This window comes from Accipiter gentilis, chromosome 25 (genome assembly GCF_929443795.1).
Source record: "Accipiter gentilis chromosome 25, bAccGen1.1, whole genome shotgun sequence".
NCBI classification, from domain to species: domain Eukaryota; kingdom Metazoa; phylum Chordata; class Aves; order Accipitriformes; family Accipitridae; genus Astur; species Astur gentilis.
Window position 1 is genome coordinate 16,190,298 of NC_064904.1, and position 15,629 is coordinate 16,205,926.

The window sequence follows — 15,629 nt, forward strand, 5'->3', positions numbered from 1 at the left end:
GCCGCCCCACACCGCCGCCACCACCCCCGAGGCGCCTGCGCGGCTTTCCCGCGCATGCGCAGTCCCCGTTGCCGGGAGGTGCCGCTGGGGCGTCTCCGTGAGGGAGTGAGGGCGGGGGCCCGTCGGTGACCGGTAGCTCCCTCCGTCCGCCCCGGGGGGCGGCTGTCCCTCCTGCCCCACGCCGTGAGGGCGAGCCCGGTCGGCGGGCACACAGGCCAACGTACCCCTCGGTCGGTCGGCCCCCGGGGCGCGGTCGGCGAGCGGCCCGGGAGGGAGGAAGGCGTTTAGGAGGGCGGGAGCGGCCGGCGGGTTCGGCCGGGCAGCCGCCGCCCTACCGCAGCCCCGGGGGATGCCGGTGGGGCTTCGGCGTTCCCAGCCCCTGTCCCTACAGAAGCCCTCCCCTCCGCCCCAGCGAGCTCGCCGGCTCGCAGCCCGGCAGGCCCGGGAACGGCGGGGTCTTCTGAGGAGAACGGGGAAGGGGGGGGGGGGGGGGGGCTCGGCAGCGCCGCGGTGCGCCCGCACTTCGCGGCCGTGCAGACGTGACGCGCCGCCACGCTCCCGGCCAGATGTGCCCCGCGAAGGGCTCCCGCTCCCGGGCTACCCGGCTCCCGCTCCCGGGCTCCCGCCTCCCGCCCGCCTTCCTGCGCTGCCCGCCGCTGCAGGGGGCCGGCTCGGCGGCTGCCCCTTCCCCTCCCAACCCCGTCCCCAGCGCTGCTCGGCGGCTGAGGGAAGGCCTGTTTCCGCCTGAGCGAGCGCGGCTGGGCAGGGGATCAGCCCGGCGGCCGTCCCCTTTGAGCTCAGGAGCGGCGTGCCGCACGCTCTCCCGCATGCAGGGCCACACGTAGGCGGCCGGCCGGGGCGAGCCGGGCGGGCGGGGAGGGGGCCGCGGCTGCCGAGCCGCACGTAGGGTGGGTGGGCGCGGCCTCGCCGGCGGCGCGGAGCCTGGGCGGCGGGGGCTTCCCCTTGCCCCGCGTTCTCCCCCCGGCGCACGTAGGGGCGAGCAGCTGTAGCGAGGCGGCTGGGGAGAGGAACGCCGGCGTCGGAGAAGCCCCCGCGGCCCGGGGTGAGTACGGACCGGCGGCAGCGGGGGAGGGAGGCGGGCGAGCGGCGAGCGCCGGCTCGGGGCGGTGGCGGCAGGGAGTCGGGGTTTGGAACGCCGTCTTCTTCCCCGGGAAGCCCCGCAGCCCTGCGGTAGTTCCCGAGAGGGTTTTTGGGGACGGGGCTTGGGGTTTCAGGGCGTCGTTGCCGTGACCGGAGCCCACGGGTGGAATCGCTTTGTGAGGCCGGAGCCGGGCTGCGGGCAGCCTGCGGTCTTGCGGGAGCGGGGCTGGGCAGCGGCGGCGGCACCTGCGGCTGGAGAGCGGGTCCCCGGTCTTGGCAGGAGAGAGCCCGAGTGCTTCGGCATCCGTGGGGGGACAGGGGGGCTGTGAGCTCGGCTTGCGGGAGGTTGCCCCTGCGCTGGGGGAACCTTAACGGGGGAGAAGCGGCGTGTAGAAAACGTAGCGAACAGGCGTGGGATGGCGCGTTGCGTGCTGCCTTTAGGGCGTTCGAACCTGCAGGGGTTTTGCACCGTGACCAGGATAAAAAAATTCGCATTTCGCTTGCTCAAATGATCGTGCGCTGCAAAATAAATTTTAAGTTCTGCTGGCTCTGGTACCGTGATGTTCTCCAGTTCACCGTTAGCGTCAACTAATCGATCCAAAGGTCTCTCTCCTTAAAGCTAGGCGCTTCAAGCCATCAGCTCCTGCGATGACAGTAGCTTCCACGGTGCTTCAGGCACAAAGGCATCTTTCCGTATTTATTACATTTCCCAAAAGATTGCTGGAATCCAACCTTTAGCAGCCTTTATAGATGAGTAGGAAATGAATGTCCGTTAGCTAAACAGCTGTTGTCTTTAAGCACCGCTGATTGCTGCTGTCATTGATTATAGGAACAGAAGCATTAGCAGAGCTGTTACACATGAACTGGACAGGTTTTAGCAGTTGAAGGGGGAGAGCTGCACCTGCTGGGTTTTGGTTTGGCTTGGCTTTTTTTATCTGAAAAGACAAGACACTTTCATCTGTCATTTGGATTCATGTTTAGAGATGTAGGGCAGTGACCCCGTTCATCCAGCGTGTGACCCTGTCTTCAACAGATTGTACTGATTTTGAAACGCAATGCCAGCACTGTTGGGAAAACAGTTATAATGTACTGCCCCCAATGGACTTAAGGATTCAAAGCACAAGCCAGTTAATAACTGACACATCATGGAGCGAGGTCAAGCCAAACCCTACTTAGTTACAGGAGTTATCCCGTAATTTAAAAGGAGCAGAGGAGCTTGGCTCTGCCGTGATGCGTGGAATTTGTAAAGCTTGAGTGTGTTTTCTGATTTTTGTATTTTAAGTGTGCAGCGAGTGTTGTGATTTCTCAGAGACGGTGTTTCAAGAAACGCTAGATGGAAATTTTTTTCTAAGGCAGGTGGGGCTGCATGTCATGACGCTTTCATTGTGAAGGATGAGGTAAGACACGGTGAGGATGAGGCTGTTGTGCCCATGTTAACGTGTGCTAAGTCTTTCCTTGCAGAAAGTTTGGCTACAGTGTAAAGAATGAAAATGCAGAAGAATAAAAAAAAGCAACAGGGTCTTTTCATAGAATTCCCCTTCTGTGGTGTATACAATGAAATACAGTGTCAATTTTTAGGCTAATTAATACTCTACTCGTCTTGATAAATTGTGTGTTTTCATCTAGTGCTCCTACAGTTTTTTGTTAGTACATTTTAATTCTTAATAGTCTGCCTTCCAAACTAAAAAAAAAAAATTAAAAAAAATAATTAGATGATGTAAGAAAGAGTGTGCTGGTTACTGTATCATCTTTGTTTTCTTATTTAACTCCTAAACAAAAGGATGAAGTTCTGTTTGCCCCATTAATTCCTAGCTTGTAAGTTGCAAGTTAAACAGCCATTTATCCTGCATAGATATAAATAATAGTGGGTTGTCCAGTTGCACATGGCAAAAGACTTCTTTTTTTAAAAAAGAACCAACCTTGTATGATTGTATTGCAATACATTTTAAAATTGAAAACATGAAAATAAATGTCTTAATGGATTTTCATGAAAATAAGTCATGGATATATTTTATTAATTAGCATATTCACACTTATGTATGTGCAAACCTATCGCTAATACCAAGTAATAGGATCATACTCTACTGTGACAGCACTTGCACATGCCTTTTGCTTTCAGACTTCCCAACCAAGCAAAAACATTGCAAAAGATTTTTCATCTGTGCAATAGGAAGCAGGATTGATTTAACAAGACAGCAAGAGTCACAGGTTTTTGTCAAGTTACTTGCTTGTACTGAAAGCAACTGAAATCGCCTCAAGATGTCATCTTGCATTCAGACTAATTTCTGTTTTGTTACTGAGGGCATTCTTGATATGATTACTCAAAGAGGTTTCATAAACATTCGCTGTCTCTCCAGCTCCGTATCTGTTGGTCTCTACTTCCTACGGGAAAACCTACACAGTCCCTTACATCCATCTTATTAAATTGCATGCTTAACCTCTTTTGTTCATGCATGTAGTCTACTTAATTCAGGTGGGATGACTGTTGTGTCCAAGGTGAACAGGATTCAGCTGTAAGGGCAAGACAGAATTTATAAATCCTTTTGGAAAATAGACCACGTGCATGCTTAGTTTCTGACTTCAGCAATAGGTAAGTGAGACTTCAAACTTGCAAGGAGTTTTAGTTACACTGCATAACTAAGTGAACTTAGTTATTTAGTTCACTTTTTTTTTAAAGTGGTTTTGCCATCTCCATCTTTTAGAACAGGGGTAATGGATGAACAGAAAGATCACAGATGTCATGAATTAGAAACAAACCCTCTCTTTTATTGAATTTTATACTGTTACACAATCAAAAAGAAATACAGTCACAAGTATGTCAAAATGTTTCAAGAGAAATATCAATTGCAATACGTTGTACTTGGTTCCAAAAAAGAAATCCATTAAAATATACCACTTCTTAATGAGAGAATACTGCTATTATTCACAAAATCTACCATACTGTATAAATCCAGTAGCAAACTCTTTAACTTTTTGGTAACTTGGCAAGTCTTGCTCAAGGTAAACAGGGAAGCAGAAGGAAAATGATAACTCATTTCTAGAATTTGGATCAAAAAAAATCACAGTTCTCCAGAATGGAGCTTTCCAGGGAGTCAAGTGCCTAATTGCTAATGGTATTTTTAATGAAAGCTGGATACCCAACTCACGTGAATTCCTATGAAAATGGTATCCTACAAAGTACTCCTGGCCTGTGAAATGTTTATTTTCGTGCTGGACAATTACCGTATGAATAATGTGCGTAAGTGCAGTGACATTTGAGTGAGATGTGTGTTCTGTTCAGTAGCAGCTAATCAGCAAGGACGGGAACAGAGGGTTGACCTCGGGTATGTCCAGCCCGGCTGACAGTGGTCAGGTACTCACGACTCCCAGCTTCCATAGCACTGTTCATCAAAGGAAACGGTTTGTTCAGCAGCGTAACAGAGGAGAAAGCTTGCCAACAGATACTGGTGAAGCAGCCCACTTTTCTGCCTTTGGCTACCATTGTTCAGCTGTTTAATCAAACAGCTTTTTAAATAATGAAAAATTACTGATCCTACAGTTGTATTTCATTGGAAGCAGAGCTGATCAATTCATCCAAAATAAGCTTTGAAGTCTTTAAATTGTCACCAGTGTTTTAATTGCAAGGTTTTAATTGTTCTTTCTGGCCTTAACGTGTAGTTCTTTAATTCAATAATTACTGAGGGAGAGTTTAATGTGTGTACACAGACACACAGGAAACTTTAATAGTAAATTGTTTCCGTTTCACCCAAAGGTTTTCAAAGATCAATGTAGTCCAAGCCTATCTCACTGCATAGGAGGAAGGTATGCTAGAAGGGTGTACTTTGGACTTCAGCCTACTGTGGTTTAGTTGGTATATTACACCTGAGATCAAGTTACTGGACAGCAGACTTCAGCAACTTCTTGGGAGGTTCAGCTGTAGTTAATTATAACTACTTTCAAGTAAAGGAATGAATGATGTCATCATAAATACTAGTTTAAAAATTCCTTTACCTTTTTTAACAAAGCCATCACTATTGTTGATAAAAACATTAGTTAGAATCTATATGTAAAAATAATAATTGTGCTATGTCATGAAGAAGGCATGGCTTGACTACTGCTGTAGTCATGGTAACCTTCTGGAAGCTAACTTGGTTACTCTCTTCAGTTTATCGTTTCCACATAATATAGCACGTTTCATATGCAGAAGGAAACACTATATCTACCTACAGTTTCTTCTTTACTACTTGGGAAGAATAAAAGCTCTAATGTAGTGCCTCAACATTTTAAAAGGTAGCAAGTCAGCACAGAAATTATTCAAAATCACCAAGAAAACATTTCTAAAGTACTGTATTCTACAAGATTGTCCTCCAAAGTAGGTTTAGAATCAGGACTCTAAGCAGAAAAAACAAAACAAAAGAACACACAAAAAATAGCAGCTAAAACGTGTACTTCTAGATTTTGCAAACTTACATCTTACAAGGCCAGAGCTATTACTGTTACTTTTCCATGATTTCTTCAGTGTCTCTTGGAGGTTTAGTGGGTTTTTTTAATTTGATTTTTTTTTCCTAGAGTAAACCAATACAGCTACTGCAGTTCATTCCATTAATTGCTTGTTTAGGTCACTTTTACCAGGACAGTAAACAAAATGCTATGCCTTATTATTGTGTATAATTAAAAAAAAATGTGAGAATCAGGAAGATTCTTAGATGAAACATGGCTCATTTAAATCCACAGCTACTGTCATTAAAGACCAGAGATGATTCCAGCAGGCTCATAATCATAAATAACATGGGTCACTGAAGTTTTCCTTTTTAACATGGATTTTTCCTTTGTGAAAATTTACTGCCCTCTTGAAGTACACTGAAGAGGAACTGACAGATCCAAACAGGTCAGGCTCCTCCAAAATAAGTTCAAGAGAGTGGCAGAACAACATCAAGCAGGATGGTATGATGTTTCTCTTGGGAAATAGAAAGGGATAACCCACCAGGCCAGCTCAAAGCTTGCCAGGGCAGTAAGAAAAGCAGAACCCACTTGTACTTTTCACAAGTCTGCAAGTCTTCTTGCTATCTCACAGAAGCATCATGTCAATCCATGCAGAGCTAAGCATAAGGGATGCCCCTAACAGCTGGTACTTTACCTAAGCCTTTAGCAACTTCACTATTAAACCTCTTAACTGCTGCCACAAGAAAGATGCCACGGAAAGAATGCCGTTCATACAGCAGGTATGCAGTAGCTCTGCTGCTTTTATCTAGAGAGCTTTATAAGTTTTGTACACTTAAAGACTGCATTAGAAATCTTTAATATCAGTAGCAGGTGAATATACTCAAAATTCTCTGCACAAAGCTTCAACTCTAACTTAGTGCAGCTATGTGCTTTCCCTTTTTCTCTGTGCAACTTCTACTCAAACTTTAAGTAGTATGCAACCATCTTCTGCTACCAGTGCTTTATCTTTTTTTTTCAGTTGGTAGCGAATATATCCATTTAGTTTAATACAGTTGTGTCAGTTCAAAAAGTGCTTGTTTCAGTGAAATAGTAACAGTAATTTTAGAAAACAAGTTAAGCTTATGTACCATTATATTGATTTCAAAAGACTCAAAAGAGTCCAATGAAACCAAAGTTTCCAAAATAAAACCAAAATAATTCTTATGACAGTCCACATTTGATTTCTTACATGGAGAGGTTTGGGTTTTTTTTTCAAATAGTTTGAAGAATGCACAGAATATCTTGACCATATTTATACATTACAAAGTTGTATCAGTAGCATCATGTGTTATGGCAGCAAAATGAGGAAAGTCACCTAGTCAAAGTTACTGAGTCAGCAGCAGAAGAATGTAGAACAAGCTTTATCATCAAGTACCAGCTTAATTTTTAATCATGCGGTTTTGTGATAAAAATCCATCTTTACTTGATCACGCCTGTGAATTTTACTTTTTCCTGCTTTCCAGTGTTACCTTGATAAAGCTTCCAGAGACAAGCCTTTAAGCTGTTTGTAAGAATCTTTCCACTCTAAAGTAACACAAATACACTGTCTCCTCACTTTAAAGTTTGCTAACTGGTGTGGTAACAGATTTAAAAGTTTAACATCTTTGGCGAGTGGTAGTACAACACTGTCTAGGAGACTTCAGTACTGAATAGGCTCAAATAATTAACGTGGACATGTTACAATCAAAATAAGGAAGCAGTGATTTCCAATCAACTCTAAGTTAAAAAGGGAACACGGATGAACAATAACCACTAACAAAAATATAAATTATCTCGTTTCTCTCAGATAACACACTCCCCAAGGGGGCCTGGTCCACATATAGTTTATTGATGTAAGAAAACAATACAGTTAGTGTTAGATCCAACCACAATGAGCAAAAGAATGAGTGAATGAAGGTTTTTGTACAGTACATATAGGAAAATAAGATGTTTGTGACAACTATATATTTCTAAATAAAAAGGCTTCTAAATATATTCAAGTTACTGAAATCTACATGAAAACATATGGATGTTAATCGCAACAAGGTGCATAAAACCAAAACATCAAAATATTGAGCAACTCAGTGATGTACTAGATAAAATCTGCTAACAATGCAAGATGTTTTACGATCTGCTTGAAATATCACCTATACCACACAGGGTAAGCTGAACATTTAGATTTAAGATCATACACAATATTAGCATTAACTTCCACAACTACAGGCAGGGAATTTTTTTTTTTTTTTAAGCTGGCAAAGTGACTACTTTAAGAACATCAAACTCTCTCTAAATTGAGAACGTATCCAAATAAAATGCTGCTAGCCCTTTCCAGATAAAGCCTTTCCTTTGACTAACCACACTCATTTAAGTCAAAAGCATAAGACAGCATTTAAGAACAATTTATATTACAACGTGACTAAAATAATGACATAATCCAGGTTTAAACATCATTTCATAGGCAAACAAAAGAAGATTCTTCTTAAAAACTAGTTTTTATAAATGCAGAATATATTGCATGAGGAACTGCTGGTATTTTTTAAGAAAATATATTGTGCGATTGTGGCTACAATGCACTGCTGCAAAGCATTGTTGTTTCTTATAAAAACTATTAAAATAAAAAACCTATTTGAACATAAAGAGTAAGAGAGCACAAGTCTTCCAACTACCTATGAAGAGCAGGATGGAAGTATTGCCAGTTTTTCCTGTGTTGACATTTTACTAATGTTAAGTTTTGGTGACCAACTCCCCAGCCAAAAAATAAATATTTTTTTAAAATCAGGTGCATATTTCAAAGCTGCTATTGCAAGTGTGTTTTAAATGTAATGGACTTAAAAGTGTATGTACCAAAGAATTATAAAAATGCGCTATAGTTTGAGTTATTGTTACATAAAGAACATATTAAAAAGACTGTCAAAATAAGTAGAAAGGGGATCAAAACTGAACTAACTGAATTAGTGCAGTACTGTAGCCAGGCTTCTAAAATCAGATATAGAAAATATAAATAGACTGCTTTAGGTGATGATTCACCAGTGTCCAAAAAAGGAACAAGTATTGTGAAAGCTCAGTTAACTTGATCCAGAGCTCTGAGCAGTTCTTCACCCTGTAGCAGGTTTCTGTTGCCTTGTATGGGAGCATTTACTTCGCAATCGTAACTCGTGAGTTGGGGTAGTCCACTTTCATCCATCGACTGCCCTAGAAGTTTACTTGCTATGTCTAAAGAGGGAGGGGAAGGAGAAAAAGTGCACTTTATTCACCATGCATAACCTTTCCTCCAAAATTGTTCATAAAGGAGGTAAGTTTGGATAGGTTTTGTCATTCAGCTCTTTCACACAGCCCCCCCCGCCCCCCCCAATATATTAAAAGAGGATACCAACCAGTTGATAGTAGAATGATTGTCTTTTGCTCCACGCCATTGTGACCATTTGTTTTGCATCCTTTTACACGTTTCCAAGCAAGTGATGCATTTCCTCCACGGTCACCTGTCTGCTGGAATAAAGAACCCTAGAAGGAAATAAAATAAATCTTCCTTATTGAATACTGTATCTTTCTAGCTCTCCACATCCCTCTTCCAAACTAACAGTTCCTGTCACTAATTACTAATGTAGGCATTGTTACAATTTAAAGTGGACTTCATTCAGAACTTGGGGAGAAATATATTTCCAAGTACACTGGCCTTGAAAATTATTTAAAGGAAAACTGAATCAGATTTCAAGACCTTGCTTCCCTTACAGAAAACAATTACTGAATGTTGGTTATCATCAGTTACCATGCTCAAGATTAGGATGTACATGTACACATACACACCCATTTAATTACCACTGTTCTTGTGTGAGTAAGTATCAGGTTTTCACTGAAGTCTCTAATAGTTTTCTGCACTGTAATTAATAGTGTAGACAGGAGATTCAGGAACCTCAGTAGGTCAATTCTATCTAAATTTAAGATGTAAATTCTGCTTGCACTCCAGTTATTGCCACCAAGCCATCTGACCCAAGTCTTGCAGGGAATGCAGTCCTAGGCCATTCTATCGCAGATATGGCTCCTTAGCATATTGACAGCAGCATAGAAGACACAGAGATTAGAAAGCTTTTAAGGGCTCCATATAATTAGGATAAGTAAGAAGAAGCTGCCGCTAAAACAGATGGGATGGAAGCAAAAAACACCATCTTAGTATAGTTTGCTAGCAAAAGTAGTTGAATCTGCAAAGTTTTGTCTTGTTAGTAGTACTGATTGCTGCAAAAAGAGGAAAAGGTACTTCAGAACACTGCTGTTATCCTGAACACTTAAAATAGTAAAGAATGTATGTTTTCAGGTTATAAAACATCCATGCAAGTCAAAAGGACAGTTGTATAATAGAAGTTACAGTTAAACAACTCAGACTTCAAAGCTGCATTTCATAGTAAGGTCAGTCACCTACATTGCTGCTGGTTTATTTTTTTTTTACTGTGAATGCAATACAGCCCTTCATATTAAGAAAGGCATAGCTCGTATCCTTTTTCAATGTAATGATTTGGATCATTATTTCATAATCTTACTATAACACACTTTGCCCTTGTCTAATTCTCCTATTTTCTAGAAAACTGAAGTAGTATTTTACTTTGATCTTCACTTATTTTCACTCTTGGCAAAGTTAAGTCCCACTTCCTTACAGCTAAGGAGTTGTGACAAGTTTTTGCACAATCCCAGAATACCATGTATTACAAGCTTGGATTTAACAATTTTTCTTCTGTGCATGTGCAAGGCCTAGTTCATCCTCTCAGAAATCAATTGTGGAGAAAGAAGCCGAACAACAAAAGCATTTGCTTGAAATAACATCGCTAAGACCCAGCTACATGGAAAATTCAGCTTCTGACTGTGCAGAAACCATCAAAATATTTATAACACTTATGTCAGATGCAGAAAAAAGAAAAAGGTTTAGCAAAGGATGAAGTTTGAACCTATAAGCATTAAAAAGGCACTAAGCACAGAAGCCTGAACACTATTACAGCAGTTAATACAGAATTGCTTGTGTTCTGTGTATTTAAGGACATCCCATGCTATTTTGAGTATTTTATCAGCAACGCTATATGACAGCTGTAGCATCATCACATGAAAAAAAAAGGCAATGGAAGGCAATAAAATTTCTTGCAGAGCTGTGAGTTCTTACAGGGCTACTGGAAGCAACAGAACAACATGCATGAAAGTGCAAAGCATTTTGCAAATGAAAACAATGGCATAAGTATGATTTTTTTTTTTAAATAAAGTCTGCTTGCCTCACAGAAAAAAAATGGACATATGAAAGCTTTCTCAGCTCTTCTAGAGGAGAGCAATGATAAAGACAGCATACAGTGATTTGTCTCATGCCCAAACCAGAATGCTAATACAGGAATAATTCATAGTTCAGAAGAAAAATAATCCTGCACTGTAAGACATGATGTATGACTACACCTAGAAGATGGACCACTAGAAAAACAAAGAATCTCAAAGGCTACATTGTAGTAGAGGGACTAAGAACTAACTGTGCAAAACTTAAGAGAAGTGGGAACTTGCAATAAAGGCAAGAAGAGAGGTAATAGTATGTAATGGCAAAGCTCAAGATTTCAAAATACCGAGAACTGCCAGTAAGATACAAAGATTATGGAGACAAAATACCCTTGCAGAAAATAATAAGCTGGATAGCCCCAATTAAGTGACACAAATGTAAGACTACCTAAAAAGTTTCTTTTGAATAGCTAGGACAGATGATGATGAGCTAGTCGCAATCAAACACACTAATACTAGAGACACTGAGCATTAAAGTGGTAGCAATATACATTTGCTGGGTTACAGGAGTTCTATTCCCTTATAGTTCAGATGGTCTTGTTATTTGATCAAATAAAGGAATCTCAGACTTGATGGAAAAATGAAACCATAGAAAGAAGCATAAGAACACCATCTCCATTATTGACAGATATGGAAATTGAGTTTAAATTAAGAAGTGAAATAAATATGGCAATTATAAATTTAAATGTGATGTCTTACATTTGTGCATATTCTACTGAAGAACATATATGTTCACAAAAGAGTATCTTCTACCTCATCAAGAAATGTGCTGGGTATAGAGGGCACTTTTGAAACATCTGACAGTAAAAGAGAACTAAAATAGGAGTATCTGCATATATGTGGGAATTTCACTATCAAACTATTATCTCTGATCCCAAGATTCCACTGCATACCAACAGCTAAACTCAGGAGTCTGCACTGATGCCTTGTTTCAGAAATTGCAAGGTTAAAAGTGAATATTTTAAAATGGTAAAACAAAACTCACAATTCCAACTGCCTGAAAAAGTGAACCATCATGTTCCATTTTTCGTTTTCTCTGAGCATTATGCAAAGCTAGCATCTTTGGATTTAGTTCTTCATCCATTGCAGTAGATCTAAGAAAAATTGATTCAGGCTGTTAAGACGTTTCTACTATCCTCAAGCCATTCTTCTTCTGTGGACACTTACATACAATATCACAGAACTGAATTTATGAACTATACTACTTTTCTTTCATAATTGACTCATTTCAACCATCATTGTCTATGAGCATAGCAAATGTTAGCTTTTAATCTTGCTGTGAAGCTCAGAATGAGTTATAACAAAAAATTTTAAAGTCTTTGCAGGGGAAAAAAGGCATAAAAGTTCAGCAATTCACTTTCAACAGAAAGAAGGGAGGGAAGGGTGAGGAAAAGTCTATTTTGAATATTTCTATATACAGATAAGTCTTCTATATATCAAAAGTCTGATGCTTGACTTTGTAGAGTTTTCTATCATGATAAATATTTACTACATATGCCACAGTCCATCATTATGAAATACAGCTCATTTTAAAAGCAATAAATGTTGCACACAGACTGCAGTTGCCTCTTACCTCATAACGAAGTGGACAAGAAAAGCACCAGAAATACTGTGCGGGTAAAACTACTTGTAAATTGCCTACTGCATTCTTTTATAAAGACTGCATGTCAGATACAAAATTATGAACACAGTTTGCATATAGTAGCTGCCTATTACATAAGATATTTCTGTAAAAGCTACTGCGAAGTTACCTTTAGGGAAGGTTACTATAAAAAAACCCACCAAACTTGTTTGAAATGTCCAAATTTAAATGTATCAATTTCTAATTTGAAGCAGAATGCTGAAGACAACATACAACAGTTGGCAGTATTTAAAGGTGTATAATGTCTAATTTCTTGCAGAGATACTAGGGCTTAAGCTTCACTTTTAAAATACCTTTTATTCAGAGTGACTGTTAGCAAACTGGGCGATCCTGGACAAGATTTTTCTGTCTGATCCAATGTTCCTTTTCCTGCTCTGATTGGAGATGCAGTTCGACTCCTGTTTCCACCGTAGGGGGACGGTGGGGCACTACTCGTTTCATTGATTATGTGGACAGGAGACGAAGGAACAATTAGCGTCTTCACGTCATCCACACGTTCTGTCGCTGGTTTTATTTCATCAGCACTACTTGATGGTGTCTGAGTCTGCTGAAATATGGTAATGGTGGCTGCATTTTGAGAGCCAGAAGAACTACTTTCCAGTGGAGATAGCTGATCAAAGGATCGCAGCTGGAAGTCATCATCCATTGGGATGTAAGGAGCCAACATCTCCAAATCTAAATCAGTTTCCTGAAAAAGACAAGAGGTAAAAATTACAAATATGTAAGAACATCTCAGCTATGACCTCATGGCTTCATTAAGGCTCTTCCTTTTACCAAATCCTTACAACGTTTTTTTGCAATTTATTTTAATAAAAATATTACATAAAAAAAGTTTCTGAAAACATTCCAAGAGAAAGAGAACCACATTAAGAATACATATTAAGATGATACAGAATTTTAAGTTAATGTACATTACCTGAGTAGAGAATGGATTTTTTGCTTCTGTATCTATAGCAAAGAGTTTCTCCACTAATTCCAGTTTGAATTCATTAGCCATATCATTATCCACATCAAAGCAGTAGTCGTTGGGACTACTGGGCTGTGAAAACATTTTAAGTGCAGTTTTAAGTTTCTGTCATTGAATCATTTTGCACTGTATCTACAGATTCACTGAAAAAACGTTCTCATGTAAAAACTAATTCCAAGCTATAGTTGCACAAAATTAAAAACAGGAACAAAACCACCTACATTTATCGGTATACATTCAAATTTACCCCACTTGGGAAGCGCATGATTAGTTGGAACCTGGAAGTAGCCTCTACAGTAATTTATTGTAACTAATTTTCTGTATAGAGAAGTTGTCTGTGAACCATTCTTTTTGAGAAGGACCAATCCCAAGCTCTTCGTATTTCGATCAGGTGGTATTGCATGTGTTTGCAAGACTCACTTTAATGAAAAGTTAATTCTCAGTATGAAAATTTATCTTTTTTTCTCAGATCATAGCATGAGCTTAAGTCACAACACAGAAGTAATTTTCAATTCCTGTCTTGGCTGCATCCTTAACCAGATTTGCTCCACAAGCCCCAACAGCACATACATTTTAATGACAGCATATCCAAATTACATAACTAACCTCAGGTGAACTTTGGCTGGTACTTGCATCAGAAGGGCTGGTTGGTTGCTCTTGCACCTGAGGCATGGTAAAAGAAAGTTCGAGTGGCTCTGTGCTTGGCTCCAGCTTTGATACAACTTCTCTATTGAGTGCAGGATCAGCATTACTACGAAGTGGTTTTGTAGTTTCAGAGGCAGGTAGTGGGGACATTGCCATATTTATATTCTGCAATTTCTCACTGGATGAGGGGAGCATTACATCGTTATACAAAGGAACTTCATCACATTGTTGTTCATCAGACTCTATAAAAATTAAAAGAAACCATCAACCTAAGTAACAATACTGTGTGTGTCTATGGACCTCATTAAATTTAAACAGCGGCTGAAATACCACTAGGCAAGTGATACTGGGATGTTATTTTTCAAAATTTACTGTAAAATACTAACTTTATATTAATTGGCATGCTCTCCAGTTTAAACGCACACCCACCATTACTGCTGAAATCTAGAGAGATAATTGTGTCTCCAGCAGCTGGGGCCAGCACAGTTAAAGCATCTGGTTCCTGTTTAAGTTTTTCAAATAAGCTATTGGTATCATCCAGGTCATCTTTGCTGAATATTTTGGTCATTTTCATATCAGGAGACTCCACTGGTTTCAGCATACACTCAGTTTGTCCAAGGGAAAAAATCAAGTCCTTCTGAACAATTCCACTGTCAGACAGAGAGGAAGATGACTGTTAAACAACAGCTAAAAGGAATAAATTTAGGCTTACCAGTTTTGTAAGTTGAAAAAAAAGCCCATCAACAACAACAAACACCCCACAAACCCAAAAATACCACACGCACCACACCACAAAATTACCAGGATTGGAGCTTTAAGAATTCCTTTTTTTTCCTTACTCATTCTTTCCTCAAATGTAATAGACAATGCAAGCACTAATCACGGTGCCATCAGAAAAAGTTAACAAAAATAAACATGCTTTTCTGAAAGCATTGAGAAAATAGGGAAAAAAAAGTTAGATATTTCCTAAAACTCTTTTCTTTATTTTAAATGGACGTGCAATATGTTGATAGATTGATACTGGTCCATTCACTAAAATTTTGAAAACTAATTCAGGACTATTATACAATTGCAAAAAAACCAGTCAACATGTCTGCCTTCAGTTGAAGCTTTAATTGAAAGAGGAATTCTAAGGAAGAAAAAGATAAATGGGATTAAGAAAGACACCATTACTGCTGCTCTGACTCCATGACTAAAAGTTCTTAGTGAAATTAACTGCTCCAGACTGCAGACAAAGATTAGAGTTGTCTAGAACTCACAAATTCTCAAATGCTCCCACAGCAATAGCACAGAATAGGCTGGGCCTACAGTCACTTGCCTATAGAGAGATCTTCCTACTGACATCACTAGATCAAAAAAGTGTTTTGTTTTCAAATACAATTCCTAACCCTGGGACTGACAGCAAAATTTCATTGGTAGGAAATAGTAACATCATAACATGTTCAACCAGGGATCGCATTCTCAGCAAGTCAAAAAAAAAGATATAGTGCCATCAGAATCTGACTTTATCTTCAGTAGAAATTATGACAAAAGAAT

The 15,629-nt window shown here is 40.3% G+C and overlaps 1 protein-coding gene across 2 annotated transcripts in view; it reads right to left on the reverse strand.

The window, feature by feature from the left end:
• Positions 1–3,852: 3,852 nt before the first annotated feature.
• Positions 3,853–15,629, reverse strand: part of HIF1A (hypoxia inducible factor 1 subunit alpha) — a 34,876-nt gene continuing 23,099 nt past the window's right edge. For both annotated transcript variants that reach the window (XM_049828992.1, XM_049828993.1), the window contains exons 9-15: positions 14,523–14,743; positions 14,055–14,335; positions 13,398–13,520; positions 12,775–13,169; positions 11,825–11,933; positions 8,916–9,042; positions 3,853–8,754 (exon numbers count right to left, since the gene is read on the reverse strand). In XM_049828992.1, coding sequence (XP_049684949.1) covers positions 8,603–8,754; positions 8,916–9,042; positions 11,825–11,933; positions 12,775–13,169; positions 13,398–13,520; positions 14,055–14,335; positions 14,523–14,743 — 1,408 coding nt within the window. In that variant the 3' untranslated portion in view covers positions 3,853–8,602. The remainder of the gene's footprint in view (positions 8,755–8,915; positions 9,043–11,824; positions 11,934–12,774; positions 13,170–13,397; positions 13,521–14,054; positions 14,336–14,522; positions 14,744–15,629) is intronic.